Below are 21,465 nucleotides of genomic sequence, written 5' to 3' on the forward strand. Positions count from 1 at the left end.
ACACAAACCCTTTCCTAAGGAGGATAGCAGCGAGGATCTCTTCAACCCACAAGTGGTGTTCTTCAGGAATCTGTGCTTGTCTGCACATGAATATAATAATAATCTTTTTTAGGAGGCTTCAAGCTTTTAAGATCTGAAAATACATTCCCATCACACATTTCAGGGGTTGCAGTGAGCCCAACCAAGAGAGCAGCAATTCTAATTTCTGACTTACCTTTAGCAAGAAGTCAAGAGAGCACCCAGTGCAGTCACCTATCCAATTTGCTTGCATTTCTTTAATACCATACCACTCAGGGAGATCAGATAAAGCATCAAACATGGCCTTAAGCAATAAAAGAAAGAATTGGGACATTCAGCTTTTGTAAGCATACAAATTAATACTATGGGTTTAATTATAACTAACAGCAAAATGGTAAGGTGCTGGTAAAAACACTGGAAGAGGTGTTTTTATACTGCTGCTGTCTCAAATTAATCTCTCTGAGAATAGAACTAACATGGTACAAGCCAGAGGTATATCACTGCCAACAGAGACCCTGTTGTTATTAAACATGACCCTTCCTTTGAGTGGACTAGACCTTAAGATACAGGAACAAAAAACTTGGATGAAAACAAACAGAGAAAATATTCCCAGTGGTTGTAACTTCTGGGAAGTGTAGGTGACCTATTGCACTGAACAAGACGTAAGAGATGTGCTTGCAGATATGAAGCCTACATTTGGATTAGTTGTTTTAGACAATAGCCTAGAGATGGCAGTCAGACAAAAGGCGTTAACATGTCCTAAAATTTTCAAGCTCTGACTTAAAACAGCATAATACTTTCTAGCTATCTATTTTTTCATATTTCATATTGATATTTTACCAAGTACAACAAGCTGTAAAATTGATTGGGATCCTTAGATAGTATCATCCTGCAAAAACAACACTAATCATAATAACAAAGGTTCATATTAAACTCAACAAATATATATATACAATATTATAGTAATATAATTATTATAAACACCAGCAATGAAGCTGGGTCTAGAGGGGTCAAGGGTCTAGAGCAAGTCTTATTAGGAGTGGCTGATTCAGCTGTGGATGTTTACGCTGGAAAAAAGGAGGCTCAGGGGGGACCTTATCACTTTCTACAACTGCCTGAAAGGAGGCTGTAGTGAAGTGGGAGTCAGTCTTTTCCCTCAGGTAACAAATGACAGGACCAGAGGAAATGGTCTCAAGTTGCACCAGTGGAGGATACTAGGAAAAATTTCACCATGGAAAGGGTTGTCAAACATTGCAACAGGCTGTCCAGGGAAGTGCTTGAGTCATCATTTCTGGAGGTATTTAGAAGACCCATAGATGTGGTGCTTAGGAACAGGGTTTACTGATGGACTTGGCAGCACTGGCTTAATGGCTGGACTTGAGGATCTCAAAGGTTTTTTCCAACCTTGATGTCTCTATTTTATGCAGCAATGAAGAAATTAAGTGTTGCCTCCTTTACTAGCCATAATGTCCAACAGCCAACTTGTAACTTCTATGTGTATTTGCACTCAACGAGAGAGAAATCTATATATTTATGTGCTTTCTGATGTGTGGAATGGAAGCATAATAGTCTATTCCAAGTCAACTAGTATTCGTCTAAACAATGTGAATAGCATGATTTTAATAAATGGCATCTATAACAATGTAAAGGAGAAGACAAACGGATAACTTAAAGTTCATCTCATTTTTCACTTTGTAACACTTCACATTTTCGTTATGAATACTGTGACTGTCCAAAATCTTTACTTTGGCAGAAGTACAGCCAGAGGCATGAGTCACTTGGACAGATGGTGAATATGCTGAACAATTACAGTTAAAATCTAAGAATAAGGCAACATGTTGAATAATTTCTCCTTCAGCTCTGACTCCCAACATCAAATGTGCAAGCTCTTTATTATCTCAGTAATTGCTAACAACCTGCAAGGATGGACAGTAGCTATTACGTGCTGCTCAAACTAAACAGTAGGTAGTTGGATAATTAATGACTGTACAATTAATTCTTCTAAAGAATGTGTTTCAAGTTCTGTTTTAATAATATTCTTAAATAATTTCAAAGTGAGATGCATAAAAGTTACTGTTTACTGTTTAGTTACTGCTCTGTTGTATATCTGTCATTCAAAATACAACAAAAGGCATGTCCTTCATAACTCTTAATGTTACACCACCACTTGGGATTATTATTGCTTTCTACATCTTTAAGAATCAAACCAATTTATTGATGATTTATAAAGAAAATGTTAGACTTTTGGAGGGGTTTTTATCATACTATATCTTCAATCAGTTTTAACTGACAATTGCAAGCATACTATATCACAGAGAATTCAAAGTTCTGAGTATTCTCATTAATTGTACTGTTGCAGAGACAACTAAGCTTTATTTACCATGATCAATCCATGTACTTATATAACTACGAAAGAATAATGAATAATTGGAGATCTATAGAGAGATACATACACACAATAACCAGACATATTCTTTGTAAGACCTTTATGCATTTTAGAAAGAATGAAATTGTGTCAGTACCCGCAGAACTGGCTGTTCACATTAGGTATCCGTTCTAATCAACATTATATTTTGCTGGCAGAAGCAGCTAAATGTGCATGTGTTCTACTGAAACTGTACAGCCTGTAACTGCTTCCCAGCAAAGCTTCCTGGATGTTTTTTCACTACAGTATTCATACACCAAGGTTGTCAATACCAGCATGATCATGATTTTGCTCTAATTCATTGGTCTTATTAGAAGCTACAGGCTAAAGTTTGTCTTAGCCCAGTTCTTCTCTTGATAATGCAATTACTTCATGCAACTAAATACAAGAAGAGCCAACTTTACTTCATCTGAATGAAGATAACTAAGCTTAATCTGCATGATGATGCAGCCTAGCAGGGTTTGCAAACACAAATCCTTTATAACTTAATTTACACATAAACAGTTTAGTGTTTACCCAAGCAAACAAAAAAACTTCAAAAATTTTCAAAATGGAATTATGATTCTCAGGTTTTTTGTACTCAACACACTCCTTTGGTTTCTTGTCAAGACTTTGAAAAGCAGGTGAAGCAGAAAATGACCATGCAAACCACAAACAATTTACTTGGTGTTACAGAAGCAAATAATATAGAGTATGCACACCACTAGCATGTTAGTAAGTGTTTCTGAATGATAACCTAGGATACTCACTAGAAGGGAAGTAGAGAAACATTAATTTTTACACACAGAAATGCACTTGTACATTCACAATCCATCCATGTAAACTAGGAGCTTTTAAAAAATAGATTAAGGAAAATCCTTTAAAAAAACTTTTAATTTTCAAATGCAATTGTACTACACCCTGCAAAATATAAGCCTACAAATTTATGTTAAAACTATTACTAATAAAAAAAATTACATGTAGACTGTTTGGGTATATGAAACTCCTGACCAGTGCTAGCATAGAAATTCCTGAGTACTTTAAGCTAGTATTTGGAAAGGTAGATATTCATTCAATTGAATTTTACTTCCATATTCTTTCTTAAAAACCATGGCCATATTCAGTAGAAAATATTCTGAATCAATAACGTAGTCCCATGAATTCTGCTCCAATTTTTTTTTTTTTTCAATTTGCCAATCTTGGCAGTGTTCAAGGCCTGGTTGGACGGGGGCCTTGAGCAACCTGGTCTAGTGGAAGGTGTCTCTGCCCATGGCAAGAGGGGTTGGGACTAGATGATCTTTAAACTGCATTCCAACCCCTTAACATTCTATTATTCAGTAATTACTGATACATTTCCTTAAACAAAAATTCTCATCCTTAAAAATGTGTACATATAACTCCTAGTTATTCCTGCCACAAATTTGCTAACTAGATTTGTTAACACAGAGAAGACAATCAGCAAGAACACTCCCAGCACTCAGGCAAATAAACAAAAGTAAAACCATGTTGGAGTCTGCAGGGGACGAAGAACAACAGCAGCATTACAATCCAGTAAGCAAAGAGTGATAAGATTATCAAATAAACTCAATTTTCAAATTTCTGATGATGACTTAATAGTGAGAAATTTGGAAACATTAGGTAGCAGAGTCTTTCTGCTTTCATTTTTCATTACTTGAGAAGAGACAAGAAAACTTCAAATGCAAACATCTAATTACAGGAGAAATTACTCCCATCTTAATTAAACACAAGTCAAGGAATAGCATAAATACATTTTGGCAGTCTTTCAGATCTAAAGTCAGATGGACTCAGGAAAAAGCCAAAGAAATCGAAGTTGTGTTTAGAGATGAGAATGACTTAAAGGCTCTTACACCTGAAGAAGTTGGAGATTGAGGATAAACCAATGTTTCACAGGATTTCTTTACTCTTTCAGAACATACAGAAAATTCTGGCACAGACAGAAGATGAAAATCAACTACCTCAGATGATCAGAGAGTAACAAAATCAAGATGAGTTTGCTGAAAATTCATCACAGACAATGATGACCAAGCCTGAAACTAGAAGTAACACACTGTATGTGGAAAACTGGTCTCACATTTCTAGCTGTTTAGTCTGCTGAAGATTATGACAGAAACAGAACTTCAGTTAGGCAAAAAAGATCCAGAAAATCCAAGAACATAAGTGCTTTACAATTTCCCAAGAGCATCTCAACTCCAGAAGTCCCTCTGCTTGTAGTTCAAAGAAGGATTCTGCTGAGTCCCTAGAAAATTCAGTCTCTTACTTCATCAACTAAAATTTTTAGTAAATCAATACCTGCTACTAATTTCATACTTAGTGAGAGTAATTTAACTCCTCTATGATAGTAAATGAAATAAAGTGAAAAATCTAAATATAAGCTATAAAGTCAAATGTACTCTTTTTTTAATGAAGACACTTTAATGATGTTTGACACATCTGCGAGATAACAACAAGACTAAAACAAAAAAGCCAGAAAAAGGTTGCATTTCAGAAGAATTCAATTAATTAGTAAAATAAAATTGCATTCTACTAAATTACAATAAAATTTAAAAGCTTTGCTTCTGAGCAAGAGTCAAATAAATATCCAAGCTCTGTTCGGATTAAAATGAAATCCTTCACTTTATTTGATCAAACTCCCAAAAGAGCAACCAACCGTAAACTAAAGATTACATGAAATTATTTAATACAACTTATTATACTTACATATATTAAAGTACAAGAAATTAAAGCTAGGCTTCTCACTGTTTTATTTTGCACTCTATTGCACAGTTCCAACTATGACTATGTGGTACGGCTTCTGCTGGTATTTAATATCTTCTTGTTTTACTATTTTTTTTCTCCTTCAGTAGTTTCTGTCTGTACTTTTTTAGGTCACTCTTGACTTTTATTTCCCATATGTGAAGAATACTGAAAACCTACATTAAAGAGGAGCAATTACACAGATACCATGTATACTTAAAATTCTTTCTCATAAATGTCTGAACTGTCAGCAGTTTTCCCATTTCCTTATCCTACAATTTATGGTCAACAAACACCTCTGATGTGATTACACAGAACTGAGGCAAATAAATGATTCCTTAAAAGCAAAAAGTAAATCCAGAATTGTTCTCCAGATTTGCTCTTGAGCTGTTCCCTGCTTAAATTAGCAAAGAGAAGATATTCCCTTTCCAATATAATGAAGTATATCTTTGTGATGAGTAATTGATTCCATAAACGTAAAAGCTCTCCAAAACATTTGTTATAATTTTTAATAGTACAGAGTAGTCACTGTTTTGATTAACCTTATACCAACAAGAACTTAAATTTATATTGCTGTACCATCAAATGAGATACTGTGTTTAAACAAAGGTGAAAAGACCAGCCTGATCTGGATATCCACAAACAATTTTCTGTCTTGCCAAGCTGACAAAACAGGCGCCATTTTTTATTAATGAAGAGCTAAGCAAGCTGAGGGAGCACTGCTCTTGGTCCCTGTCCAGGAGACAGCTCTCAGCCTGACTCAAAAGGAAGAGTTTCAAAGCGAGGTTTATCAGGCCTGTTCAGTTGGGAGAAGACAACTGTGAGCTAGACTCCAAGTGTGGGAATCAAAAAAAAATCACACATAAAGAATGAAAAGAGCCAGCATTTCAGTTCTCCTCAGTGATGAGGCATTACCTCCTGCTAGGAAATCCAAAGTGCTGCCAAGACTTAACATCCTGAAATGCAGTACTTCAGTTTCATTACATTTCATTACCATTCTGTTTAATATCTCAGAAATAAAATACAAAATAAAAAAAATCAAGCAAAACACAATTACATTAAATAATTCCAAATCTATTCAGATGAGACAAAAGGGCTGTCAGATGCAGTGCAAAGCCAGAGAAAAGCTGAAGAACTGTAGTTCATTTGCTGTTTTCCCTCCACAGAGTCAGCACCATGCCCAACATCTGTGTTCCTGCAACCCACAGAAAATGAAAAGGGATTATCTCATCTCCAAATGTCTGTACAAGAAAAATTAACTAAGAAAGGGTACTACTTATCTGTATGGTAACAGTAAATTAAAACGGTAGAATTTTGTTGGTTAGGTTCCCCAGGATTCGAATTAAACAGACCATCCTATTGCTGTGCAAAAAAGGGAGATGATTTAAGGCAAAACTGGAAGTTTTGAAGTTGCTTCTATTTTATTTTATTCTATTTATTTTCCAGCTATTTGAATGATTTTTTGTACAGTAAAATGTGAAAAAGAATTGTATAGAATTAATTTAGGAAGAACAGGGACTATAAAAAGACTAACCTTGCCAATTCTGATTTGAGGACTCAGTTGACCATGCATAAAAACCTTCATAAAAGCAATTTACAGGTACACAGAGAAAATACTAACATTTACAGATAGATTTTCCCAATGAATCTGTCTACCAATTCAGCAGGGTAACCATAGCAACTAAATGTTTTAGCTTAAACATCTTAAATGCACAGACAACAATTTGAATAATAATGCCATCAGTTAAGGCATTATAGTTTTACCAAAAAAATACATCAAAAGAAAAATGACAATTAAAATGTTCTCTAAAAATCCATAAAAGCTGCTAGACCATTTCATATGTACTTGACTGTTTAAAAAATGGGTCACAATTACTTTATTACTTTACAGAAGCAGAATGCTTTCTGCTAAGCATTAAAAGCACAGTTAATATTTTTGCCCTTTGAACAATACTCATTGCCGATGGTAAATTCCATGTGAGCCAACACTGCTCTGTTTGCAATTTTTATTGCAAGAAAGGAATATGAGCTGATGTAGTAACAACAAAGAAATCAAAGCAAATCTACAGGAGATGATTCCTCTGGACACAACAGAAATCTGAAAAACAGTGTATGTAGGAATGAAATACTGACTCCTGTAACACACGACCTCACAGACCACTACTGATCATGTAACTCCTGGTTGCTTTTTGACCAGCAATGTAAGCACTGCAGATGAAGATTACTCTGATTAGTTTTTATTTTCATTAAGGTCATGAGATAGAAGGGAAAACATAAAATGATAAACGGGCAAAAGAGAGGAACACCAATGACTAGAACAGGTCATCAATATACACTATAAATAGGCTGAAAAGTTACCACAAAATAATTTGTGGATGCTACAAATAGAAAATAGGTTGTATCCATACATATTCAGCCATTATTGCTAGCTGGTAATTTGCATGAAGAATTAAGGGATAGAAGATTAATTAAATGTATTTTAAATGGAACTTTTTCTATGAAACAAGGTTATGGAAATACTTATATTTTCCTCTAAGCCACACAGGAATGGAGTGAGTTAACAGAAATAAAGTGGTTTTTTTTCAAAATACTTTCGCACTAAATCAACTTATAGAACACTCAAGTATAACTCTGGGAAGGAATAGGAAACAGATTTGCAGAGAGTCGTCTTTCAGAAAAAGGGCAAGGAAGGTAAAACTTTCTGACACTTGGTCTTGAATTTCTGTAAACTTTTCAGAAGAAATATTAGTCACCATTGAAGGCACAAGATAAAGGTGACCAGAATCAAGTGGCTTTCCCCACAATACACCAAAACCAGATAAAGGCCTGAATGTAAAAAAGATGAGTGAGACACCCAGAGAATTCTAACTCTCTAAGTCTGAAAGTAGCCAAAGTTGGAAAAAAAATACAAGTCTTCCCCAAAAGGTGCAAGGATTAAGTTACTCTCAGATAGTCTCTTAGTGACTTCCAATTTTTTAATTTCAAACTAAGAAGGAGTGGAACTTCAGTGGATAGAAGAAATCTAGTCATACAGCTCACTGAAAACCTGATCCACTTAGCTCTCTACCTTTTTCCATACCTAGGAAAAACACCTCACACAAGGAAGGATTAAATCTGCTCTGTGCCTGTGAACTTGTCCAAGCTGTGAGGAAATAAGGGGCCATGTGTGTTCTGATACAAATTCTGGCAGTACAGCTCAAAGACCTAAACACTGCTCTACACTGACAGAAAATGTAGATCTTTGGATCCGAGTGACTTTGACCATGCTAACCTGACACCATTTTGTCTTAACCTTCTGGACACCTTTTAAAAATTGGAATTGGAGAAAAGATGTTCAACAGGCAACTGACTCAGAAACGGGGAATAAAGGACTCAGGACCAGAAAAGTTCTGGAAGGGCAGGTTTCTATTTCTATTAGTGTTCTAATGCAAAACAAGTTGACCACGGATTTGAAATCCCCAGGCCCATTACAGATTTTTATAATGTCCCCTCAGATATCCCTTTTACAGGAGTCAGGCATATGAATTATCAAACAACTGACGAAAAAGGGAAGTGAAATCCATAAAGAACTGAACTGCTGTACTAATTTATCATTAGAGGCACAAATATCTGAACTGCAAAGAATTTCAGGAAAACAACGTTGTACTGGTAGTGGTTCTGGTCTGTTATGTAAGCCTGGAAAATCTCTTTATGGAAATAAGTGTCTTCAAAATCAGGAAATAATCCCCCCTGCTGAAGTGAAGTATCATCACCACTAATGTTATCATCATGAAATTGTATTAGCAATTAAAGATCTTTAGCTTCTTAGAGTTAAAGAAATGTCTCTATCCTCCACACCTATTAGGACTAGCTCCATGAGATCTGGACCCTTCACTCCAAGAGGAAAGGCTCTGTAAATGATAAAGGTAAATGCAGGTCTCCCTCTCGATAAAGCCCAGTCTCCCGGCAAGAGCTTTTGAAAAGAGGTGGGGAAGAAGGTTTGAGGAATAGGCTGGGAAGAGTGGTTGCTGTAACTGCGGTGTTCAACAATGCAGGACAATATGGATTCAGATCAACTGTAAACAGCCTGAATCCAAAGAAAGGAGACAAAAGAAACAGGCTTAGGAGGAAGGATTCATGGCTCTTACCACTCCTGGAGAAGTACTGGCATGACTACCATAAGGAATGAAGAACTGTGCAAGGATGTTTTGAGGATAATTAGTCAAATTATTCAGAAAGAGAAGCCGAAGTTGTAGCATTTCAGATCTGTAATTTGGCTCCTGTCAAATGCTAGTGTGAAGCTTCCTGATTATGTCAGTGTGCACACAAAGTTTTTAAGAGACTGAAATACTTTGCCACTAATAGCTCAGATACAGTCTCCCTCCAGTGGACTGTCTTCAGTTGTGGCTTGCAGTTCATGGGCCATTCAGAGTCATATGGCCAAAAAAGTCTTCTTCAGAAAGTAAAACGCAACATGCTATGTTATCTAATCTCTTGCAACTTGAAAGAAAAAAATTACCAAAGAAGAGACTTTATTTGTCTTAATCTTCCAAGCATGAAATCCATCTACTATCAGATATTGGACTTCATATAGCAGAGTCTGGTAACCTGCTATTCTTATTTGAAAGTTTGGGGTTGGGGGGAAGTTATTTTTCCCTGTCTACAACCAAATGTTTAAAAGCCTTGCCAAAAGAAGCAGAGTGAGACTGCTTAAAAAGAACCGCAGCAACAAAAATAGGAGTGAGTGGAGGGTGAGTAAAAAGGAAAATCCAAACCACCTGCTGATTCTTGGTAGCATCTGTCACTGTACAAGAAGTAGGAGAACATGAAGGTAATGCTTGCCAAAGCACTTGAGCTGGAAGCAGTATGGCATCATTCATCGATCTGGTTGTATCAGCTAGCACAGACCCTACAGAATATCAATCATGAACAGAAAAGAATAGGAATTGATACAAATGTTCTTCCTGAAATGAAAAGCAGAAGCAGCTCTTATTCATGTCACTAAGATGTTCAAGAACAAAAGGTCACTTGCATGTTTGCCCTTCACGTAGGTAGGGAACATGGCAGTCTCCTGAGGTGAAATCTTTGCGGGGAAGATGACAGGGTGTTTTAGAGGTAAAAGCTCCTTCTTATCATAAGATTAGTCTGCTTACTGGGGAATGACATGATGGAGATGTAATCTGCCCAGGAGATTGTGCTTTTCCTGTAACAGCATTTCTTAGGTAAGAGACTAAATACAAAAGATAAATCCTTCCTAGTGGAGGGTGGATACTGAGCAAGAGGTAATAATTCCATAAACCAAGGGTGTTCTCAAGATTACTGAAAAGCTCCTCAATCTTGTCTTTTGGTCTTGATGAATAAAAAATTATGGCTGATTCACCCCTCTTAAAGGGACATAAGTAATTGGGTACCAGCATGTGTACAGACCAGAAATACCAGCCATTGCTTCCTACAACCTGTACAGAGACAATAGACAAAAGACATATCAGTAAAGGTAGAAACTCCAATGAATCTCCAGCCTCAAACTGAGGGAAACAGTGAGTTAGGACAGACCCTAAAATATCACAAAGGTCATAATGAAATCTGATGAAAAGGAACTGAAAAAAGAAAAGCTCAGAACATTGTGTTTATTTTGTGATTGTGCAGACATGCTCCATTTTTCCTCCAGCTATTGCAAATGTTCCCTCCTTACTGCCAGAACAGGCAGTACAATCAAAAAACATGTATGTCAAGTACCTCTCTGCGTATGAAGAATCAAAGCATCAGGCAAGATATCTAAAGTTTTTCTCCTTATTATGAATAGACCTAGACAGAGACACAGATTTCTTCTCCTTGGATGATGGTGGAAATTTGGTTTCTTGAATCTGAGACTTGGGAAAAGGATCAAAGACGAATTTTTAATATTTTCTTGGGAATAACTTTCTCAATCTGTACTTGGGGTCTCAATACACAGAGGGAATAAAAACTTCACCCAGACATGATAGGAAGCTGATATTTTCATCTCAGAGAGCATAAAGCCAAAAGTTTTGTTGAATAATTCCTGGGTGTGGAAGCCACATTGTCCCAGGACAATCAAAATTTGAGCTCATAAGAAAAAAGGATGTCTGAATAACTTGAAAAAAAATTTTAAATTGCAGATAATCAAATAGAGTAGAGTATGAAGTAGAAGATCCAGATGAATCTTCAATAAAAAACAGTTAAAAGAACTATGGTTCAGACACAGGTGGAAATGAATGCTAGGTGTCAGGCTGTACTCCATCGCTAATAAAATGCCCACAAGTCCAATAGGTTGATTCGGCAAACAAGTTTTGCACAGCTCTACACTCAAATATGCAGAAAAGCGTTTGATGGTAAATACGGGACACTAATGTGTGAATGCAGAATTGATTCATTCACCTCTAATTTGTGCCTTTTGATTTCTTCAAAGCTTAATCCCACACCAATTACTTACAATTCTTAAAGAATTCTTAAAGAAACAGAAAGACTTCAGGGACAATAATTTATATATATACACATACACAGGGATAGATCACACATATTGTTATGCAACTACATATTATTGAAACATGTATCTATAAAGGACCACATTCAGCTTGATTAATATTTCTGGACAAAAAGTCACATCTTTGAAGTGCTACCATAACTTCCAAAAGATGTAGTCTCATACCTTTGCATAAGCAGTTGTCTTGATAAACCACTGTTTGAGGTATTTCTGCTCCACTTTTGCTCCTGAACGCCACGAGCAACCATTGTCATCCACCTGTTCATTAGCTAGCACAGTCTGATCCACTGGATCCCAGTTAACCAAGGCCTAAAAAAAAATTGCAGGAAGAAAAAATACTTTCAGCGGCTAGTTAAGAACCAGAAACTTACTTTACAGATGCCAAATGAATTACCCAGAAACATACCTTGAAAGTTTACCCGAGTTTCCTATATTTTTAAAACCTCCATTTGATTCAGCAACATGGACTCAGCTGGAAAAGTTTTGAATGTTCATCTTCTCAGAACTCAAAAGACCCAAAAGTACAGTTGCCAAGGTTTGCCTAGACTGATCATGCTAGCAGATAGGCTGACACGTGACTGCTTGACTGTTATATATAAAGTAAGTTCCAACTGACTATACTGCAAACAACATAGTCTGATGCTTAAAAGTTCTTCATTACTAACTGAAAAGTGTTGAGTCAGACTGAGGGGTGCCCGCGCTTGGAACAAAAGAACTCGGAGCACATGTCTTTGGGAGGGGGGATGGGAAGCTCAAAACAGGCAGCAACAGAGGGGGATGAGTAAACAAGAATGTCCAACTTAAGAGGACAGAATCACAAAGAAGTATTACAGTGGTTAACTATATTTCAAGTGAAAGAGTTGATATTATCTGTATGTAACTTCTGTCAACTGTGTGAATTACTTTTGGAATCATCTTTCCTTATCAATACAAATGCATTAAGGAAAATGTAAAGTGAAATTAATATTGGTGTTCAACTCTACAAACCTTGCTTTTTGAGCTTTTGAGTCAACTGAAATAACAGACATAACATACTGGGAAAGGAGCAAAAATCAAACTCACCCTTCCCCAGTGTTGAACAATTTATCTGGTCATATATCAAAAAGCATCTAAGATCACAAAAGAATCCCATCCAAAAGTGGCATTAAATGCTATACATTAACTTGAAAAAATTACCAGAAAGAAAAAAAAAAAAGCAATCAAAGCAATAGAGTAATTTATTATTTTGAGTGTTGTTTAGTATTTGAGCTAAATCAGTCTGACTGAAAAACAGTAGCTACAGTTCCATAGAGATCTAATACATCAAACATTTTTTTTAAATTTCAAATTACTTCTTTGGGTGTGGGGAGAACTTTGTGTCTCAGTCAAAAATTACTAACTGTAGTTATATTGCTCACTTCATCTATCACTGATCACCTTCTGACCAGTTTCCAAACAGCTAATACTGCTTCATTTTAAATATGCTACATATTCTTAGAAATAGTAAATACCACAATCACTTTACAAATTTTATACTGAGGAGAGCCAAAGAAAGATGCAGGGGTTTCTTGCTTAGAAATACTGCTCACAACTGTGTGAGCACAAAGTCTGGCTACATTGATTTAAAAAAAATTTAATATCATTAAATGAATGTAAGTTATTCACTGATAAATTTAAACTCAAATGAAGCTTCTGTGAATTCAGACTGGGATTTAAATTTTTAACTTTTTGGCTACCTTTTATCAGGTTATTAAGCAATAACATCACACCAGATTTTATAAAAGCCTCATGAAAATTCATTGGGAAATTAAAAGAAATCAATATATTCCACTATTACAAACCTATTTTCCAGACGTTCAGAAAACACAGCTTCTTCACTAATAATGTAATACATTACGAACGAGGCTCTAAAATAATCTTTTAATTTACAAAGTTCTGAAAAAACTCCACACAAAGTTAAAATAACACCTAAAGAGAGATAAATCAGGCAATACTGAGAAGTAATAAAATTCCAGTTGCATAAAGCAGTATTAGCATAAGCTTGTATTAAACTGGCTGTGACTCAAAGTTGAGAAAAAATACTGTTTCTATTTTGATCATATTGTATCAAATTTATGGTGAAAATTTTAGAAGGTAACTGAAATGATTTACATAATTATTTAGCATAACAAATCTTCCTGTTACGACTCATAAAGATATATCTAAATAAATCCTGCAAAGCATAAAGTGAATGTGAATTTAAAAAATCGTCAGCTGAAAGGTCTCGTCTATGAATTTTTTGTTACATTTTGTTCCTTCCATCTCTCACAAGCTTTTGACCAATATCTAGAACCTGGCTAATAAATGAAACCTTTAGTTCCTACTTGTACCTCACAAAGGCAACTTCTTGACAATGACAGCCTCTGAAGCTATGACCCCAGGAAGCTGCTAAAAGTCATCTACACAAAGAAAGCATAGTGCAAAAGCATTCAGAGCACACCAATTATCTCGCTCTCCTCACTATATCAATGTAGACCATATGCTTTTAAGATAGGATTCATCTTGTCTAACTTTAGGTCTCTAAAGTTTAAGTGTCTATCTCCAGGCTTGCTGTCTCTGGGTCCCCTACAGATTACCGGTATCTGATGGAAGTTACAGAGTCAGGGCAGGTATTAACCTCAGTGAGATACTCACACCTGGCCAGGGCAATAACCTCTACAGTATATTGACTAGATGAGTACTGCAGGAAAAAGAGAGAGGATTTTGCTATGGTGAATAAAGGTGCCCTCTGGATGCTGCAGCACTCAGACAGACATTGTAAATCCTCCGTAATTGCAGCTCCTGAACATACTGAGCCTGTGTCTCCCAGCCAGGGTAATTTCTGGACAGACATGAATACTCCTAGAACAGAGCTTTAACTAGGCTAACGCTCTACTTGCCTTATTCTTATTGTCACAGTAAGGCTATGAATTGTACCCAAGATGAAATTGTAATACAGGAGACTTCAAGCTGTGCAAAAGTACTGCTTAATACACATTGCAGATACACTGACAACATGAGACAAATATATGCTTTAAGTATATATGACCGTTCAAAGAGACCCAGGGTTATGGGCTCTTTCTGCCATCTGTTTCCTGCCAAAAAGCAACTGGTTCATATCCACCAGAGATTACATCCCCTACAGGTTGACAGATGCTGATTTAAGTCCTCAAACTGATCCTTGACTTGAAAGCAGATGGAAGTTGGAAGTAGATTCAATCACTGGTATCCAAACACACCTCCAGGATCCCACAGTACTTGGAGCCTGAATGTGAAATTTATTTTGTATATCATTCCCACTTTGAATGAAGCAGCAAGCCTTGTACTTTTCAGATTCACTTGGGTTCACTTGTCAAGCAAAGAAATTTACAAATAAAAATATGTTTGTTATAACAAAGCTAGGGGTTTAAATGTTTTTATTACAAGATAAAAATAATTACAGAAGAAAAAAAAGAAAAAACCCTAATCCAGCATACTAGAATATATTAAATATTGAGGAGTTTTGCTGTTGTCATTAAGGATCTCTGAATACAAATGCAAACAGGAAAAATAGCTCAGTAACACCCTGCCATCCTAAATGCTACCTTTCACCATCAATCTCTTTCTCCAGGTTCAGAGAATAATTGGAGTATGTTCTTAATTATATCCTATGGGGTTTCCTGGTTTCTATAGAATATAAATGAAATATCAAAGCATATTTAAGAAATCTTAGTTTCCGTTTTAAGTTAGAAACATTCACTAAATTGCTGCTTGTTAAAGTGCAGCTGTTCAGGTATTTTGGAACTGTGTTGCCTTGGCTATAGAGTTCTCCAGACTGCTCATTCAACATCTTTGTTTCATCTTATGTTTAAGAAACACTGAAACCTTCACTTTTCAGATAGCCTGATACATGTTATTTACAAAATATTATAATTTCTTAATGTAGCACTAACTGATGAACAGCTGTGATAGTCTTATGACATCTCATGCTTCTTTAATATTTTGGAGACCACAAACAGGGTTCAGTAATAGGATGGTTATGCACCTAATCTCCAATTACCCTATCCAACACCATCAGTTCTGAGACAGTATCACAATAATGTTATACAGGTAAATAATCTCACTGCTGAAGAGACTCCTAATGACCACAATGTCATATATTTCCACAAGGGAAGATAAAATCTAGAAAATTCTATATTAAAGCCAGGAAATAAACAACTAAAAGCTATATTCTGATCCTGCATTTCAATGCAAATCTCTGACAATAAACACTTCTGACTTGACTTGCTACAACGGCCATTCATGTTAGTTAGTTAGTTATAAACTGTTACATAGAAAATTCTGTTATATATATAATTAATTCTATTTTAGAGTGATTTAAAACTAACAGAGCACAATCACTTTATGACTGTGAATGGACAATCCAGAAAAGTGCCACTGACATGAGTGACCTAAATTAGTGTATCTGCAAAATATTGAAGGTCAAACTTTGCACCTACCTCTTTTTGATACACTATCCCAGCTTCAAAAAGCTTAAGAAAGAGATATTGTGTCCATTTGTAGTACTCTGGTAAGCAAGTGGTTACCTCCTGTAGAAATGAAATAAAATAAAGATTCCTCACTCTGAGTATTTTCCTGTGTTGTTTTAACTTAAACAATTAACCCAGGAGTGTATAATATATTCTACAGAGTAAACATTTATACATGTACTCATGCATAATTTATTCAAACCCATTTATATTTGTATAATGCTCACAATGAGTGATATTCACCTGTACACAAAACCAGAGAACATGAGCTTTGTGAGGGTTTAATGCACAAGGAAAAGTTTCCCTGTTAACATGGAATATAAAACTCTGTAAGATTAAAGCTTATAGAAATGAGAACAGAAGATGAATGGAAGTGATCACAGCTGCCTGATCAGGGAAACAGCAAAACTAGAAAAAAAAGTAGACTTCTCTCAAAGAAGCCATCCTAGCCAGGCTGCCTTTTCCCCTGTTCCTCAGCAATGAGAAGCAGGAGCACAGGCTGTCGATGCTCAGAGGCAGCAGGGAGCTGGCTGATGTGAGGCAGGCAGAGTGAGGAGCCTGCAGCTGAAGATGTGGGTGCAGGAGGACAGCGGAACAGCACCAAGGCTTGGCAGACAGAGCGTGTGGGGCAGACAGGATAGAACACAGCATAAGATTCTGAACTTCAAGATGAAAGACTCAGGAAAGATACCTCACATTCAAAGGTCAAATAAGCAACTGTTCCAAAAGGCAAGGGAGCTCAAGTTAGGAGGATGCTCTAGGTTAAAGTATGGAAAAAATGAGTCATAAAAGTCACAAATAAGGAGGACTGTTATGAAGGAAATAAAGACAGATTAAAATAAAAGACAACATAAGAAGCAGGAATGGGAGTTAAGAGAACAGCAAGCAACAATATCATGGATAGCTTCTTTAAAACTTGAAAACATTTGCTAAATTTTTAGTGAACTCTGATAATTAAAAAATAAGCTACTTACCAACTGCTTACAAAGTTCCATATTGTAAATGTTTGTTCTTAAAAAAACCTAACTGCATTTAAAATAAGCATCTTAATATGCAAAGACAACTAATGGATTTCATCATTACAGACTCCATGTTTTCTCAACACAAACACAGGTTTCACAGGTGCAATGGAAACCCACATACCTGCTTGAAGCGGAAGATGGCTTCTACACTGAACTTCAAATTAATATAAACATCTATTGATTTTAAAGTTACTGATAAAAACTTTATCAGTAAGCCACTGATAAAATTTATTCCATTTGGAGTAGTTATGAAGCATCAGAAATAGCTCCAAATGCGAAATGTCTTTCACGTGGGCTTTCCTATCATCCTAGCTTCCCACTACACACAACTCCTGCAATATCATCTGCTACTCAAGTGACATCTGAAATGCTCTAGCAGAAAATTTTTATTCTTTTTCTACAACTTTATATTCTAGTTGCTTTGAACTTTATATTCCAGTGCTGAAACATTGCTTTTAACAATTAATGTGACCTTTGAATAGATGTGCCTCAAAAGTGTGTATGAGAGGCTTTCAAGATCAGAAAGAGACATTTAATGGCAAGTTTTCAGCTCAGCATGTGAAGACCTAGTAATGAAAAACAGTTGCTTGATTAAAACCCTTTGCTCTGCACTGAAAAAAACTCCACTTGATAAAAATCTGATTTCCATCTCTTGCAACTAAGCACATTCAGTAGTTCTGCCCCCCCCTTCATAGGGTGACAACAGTTCTTGAGCCAGTGTGATGCCACTACAGGCAACAGAGTTTCATTACTGGAGTATGCGACACACGAAAGAAGAGACACAATCCCTTTCAGTACAATATAAGATTACGTGAGCAATAGGCAAACAGGTAGGACAACAAAAGTGAGTTGTCAAATAAAAATAGTGAAGTGAACGGAGATTGGTCCTTTTGGCCCTGAAGGGCAGATGTGCATCAACTGAAACAAAAAGATTACATTTCCCAATCTAAACTAGCATGTTACAAGCCACTCAAGCTTGAGCTACAAGATACAAGCTAACTCTTGGGAACAGAATTCCACGTACACACTCTCTCACAAGGAGTAAATTGACACTTTTTGGAAAGAAATGCAGCAGACTGTATCACTGAAAAAACCAATCTGCTGTGCGGTCACTGACATACAAAAAGATCACTCAAGCTCAGAATTTAACTTTATAACCATGAAGGTTTGGAGTAACATTTCCAGTTAATGAAGAAGGAGAAATTGCATCACGACCAAGTGAAATGAGCTGCTGAAGACAAGCCAGCAAACTCTTGACAATCTTGAAATGTGTTTCGGTGGTTTTTTTTTTCCTTTAATTTAGCACAATAAAATTTACTGTTACAAATAATTTTCTGTGTATTCCAGTTACTGACCTTGAATAAATGAATGATGTCTGGTAAAAAGTTCCCATTAGGCTGCCATCACGCTTAAATTAAGGTGAATGTTAACATCTCTATTTATACTTTATAAGCAAGACAAAGATCCACAGAACATTAACAGAACTAACTTAACCCAGAAATACACAAAAGAGTTTGTAAAAGGGTTTGAAAAATAGCACTCTGGAGCCATTCCACCCTGCCAAAAACTGTACATTTCTGCTTCTCATTTGCGATCTGAGCACTGGTGTAACAGCATACATATAGAACCCCATATCATAAAGCAGCACAGTGAATATATATAAAAGGATATTACCATATTTCCTACAAAAATACCTACTAAAAATAAGAACTCTTCTCCAAATATGTAAGATGCTGCTCAGCTGTCCACTGCATGTGCTCTTCAGTGCTCTGTGACAGATTTAGTGATCACCCATCACGTCAGCATTTCAGAAGGTAATATGAAACGGGAGGGAAAGCATCTCCCTCTTCCCCCATCCATTTTCCCTTTTACTTTTGTCAGCTTTAAACAGATATTCCTGCCAAAATGCATCTTTATCATTGGTTACTGTTATTGTTCCTTATTCCTACAGGAATGACACTCATTCGTTAAAAGAATTAATTACAACAATTAAAATAAATCACCTATGCAGGTGGTTTGCTTTTAAAAGAGCAGATACTAGCAAGGCATAGGAAAGACCCCTATCCTTACCAAAAACTACCTTGCTTAATCCATTTATTGGAGCACAGTCATTTGTTCCTAACAAGTACCATACCAGAGGGGTTGGTAACTTGTTTATTTTCGCAAATAAATTCTCAGTTACAGACTAAATGGTAGTATTACAATCTAGATTTGCAACTTGGGAAGCAATGGGTCCATGTAAAGGTCAAAAAGCCATTCACTATTATAAAATCTGATTTTAAAAGTCCCTTTCAACTACCAAAAACAAGGGTAACCAATAGTAAAGAATCCTGCATAAAAAACCCACAAAAAACAACAACTGAATCTGGATGAAAGATTTTGGTGTTTAATAAAAGAAAAACTAATTTTCAAATGCCTTGTTTTGAAATTCATTATTTGTTCTAAATCTGCTCCCTTCTTACAATTTTCTATTATGAGTCTCTGACCTTATAACTTGTTTTTGCTTGTATTTTTAAGGGGCAGGTTACAACTTCAAGCTACTTCTGTGGCTATTTTTTAAAAAATAAAAGTAATATTTATAGGCTGCATGAAAAGGTATATTTTTTTCTAAGATCCCCAGGCTTTATGAATAACATATAACTAGACTGAAGAGAAGTAATTTCCTAGTTTATTACTAATAAATTTATTTTTAGCACAGTCTTATGCTCTCCTGAAGACAGGCATGTTGCACCTCTTTAAAGGGAGATAAGAAAAAAAGGTCTGGATGGATTTTTTTCAAAATCTGTTTGGGAAGATAAAACAGTCTTTAATCAATTATCTGCCTATTTTGGTTTTCAAGGGCATGTACCACCTCATCTAGAAGTGTAATTATTTGATTTTCAGAGGTTTAGAGCTAGACCAACCTACATTTCTAAATTAATTTGAATATTTGTATTTCAAAGGCCCTTAGTTTTATGCTTTATTAGCTACGAATACAAATGTCACACAGTGCCTACATTTTAGAGCATGAATATATTTTCTGAAAAAAAAAAAGTAGCCTCGTATCAAGTTTCTTTTTTTTAAAATTTAATTACAAGTAGGGTCACTGATTTTCAATGATATGTGGATAAGAAGAAAATTTCATAGGTAGTAATCTATCTACTGTTGGTTTTACGCATGCTCAGGCAGTACACACAAATGACAACTTCAAAACTAAATAGAAATAATACCTGCACAAAGAAAATCTACCAAAGATTAATTTTTTTAATATACAGAGCAGACGGGGAACATTAGTCTCATGCAAAAAATATGTCACTTGGAATGCAGAAATTGAAAAGACTAAAAAACCTTTGCAGAATGAGCTACTTTCTAGGAGAAAGTTACAGATTGATAACAACAGTGGTGAACTGAGGGCTCACTGGGAACACGCACTCAGTCTGATGACATTCCTGAACAAAATAAAGGAAAAATGTTATATGCTCCTCATCTTTTGTTGCTGATGATACGAATAATTGAAAATAATATTGCCTAATTCCCCTGAAAATCATGTTTAACAGAAGTGACAGGCAGTTTGCTATGTTGTCTGGGGTGGTATTTTTGAAAAATCTGATCATCAGGAATGCTCAGATCATAATTATCTTAAAACCAAATCATAATGTTGGGGATTTTTAAATTTTCCATGTGTTTTTAATGTCTCTTAGAGACATTTCTTCCATGCTCAAACTTCAGCTTTTCAACCTTCCATCTGAGAAACAGAAATGTTCAGAATAGAAATGTTCTATCACTTACTGATTTTTAAAAAAATCTCTCCTCAAAATCAAACCATTTTCAAAGTGATTTACAAATATTATACTTCTAACTTGAGGTACTTAAAATACCTCCATGTTTCAGGTAAAAAACCCCAGATTATCATTAGTATTTAGAAGTACTCTAAGGCAAAGTACTTACAGAGGTATTTTATGCATTTAATTTCATTTTTCATCTGCTTAGATTTTCTGTTTAGGAGAGCAATTTTGAAGTGTCTTTGTAACCTGACTGAAATAACCTAATTAGCTTTTAATAATGTCTTATTTTTGGTACCTTACAAGATAAGTAAGTTCATTTACAGCTACGACACAAAAATACCTGCACATTTTGATTTGTAAGGCAGAGAGAACAACAAAAAAAAACCCACAGAAAAATAAAAGGAAATTTCTGGTACTGCAGGTGCACTGGGATTTGTTCATAATCATTTTATCAAGCAATGAGATTTAACTAATCTTCATATTCCTGGACACAAATTTCTTGACCACTAGACATGAC

At 35.7% G+C, this 21,465-nt stretch overlaps 1 protein-coding gene across 7 annotated transcripts in view; it reads right to left on the bottom strand.

The window, feature by feature from the left end:
* Window positions 1-21,465, bottom strand: part of LARS2 (leucyl-tRNA synthetase 2, mitochondrial) — a 134,046-nt gene that overhangs the window by 42,948 nt on the left and 69,633 nt on the right. For all 7 annotated transcript variants that reach the window (XM_048299538.1, XM_048299561.1, XM_048299549.1 and 4 more), the window contains 3 exons: window positions 16,133-16,222; window positions 11,823-11,966; window positions 215-322 (listed from right to left, as the gene is read on the bottom strand). In XM_048299538.1, the coding sequence (XP_048155495.1) occupies window positions 215-322; window positions 11,823-11,966; window positions 16,133-16,222 (342 nt within the window). The remainder of the gene's footprint in view (window positions 1-214; window positions 323-11,822; window positions 11,967-16,132; window positions 16,223-21,465) is intronic.

The sequence above is a fragment of the Corvus hawaiiensis genome, chromosome 1 (assembly GCF_020740725.1).
Source record: "Corvus hawaiiensis isolate bCorHaw1 chromosome 1, bCorHaw1.pri.cur, whole genome shotgun sequence".
Classification (NCBI taxonomy): Eukaryota; Metazoa; Chordata; class Aves; order Passeriformes; family Corvidae; genus Corvus; species Corvus hawaiiensis.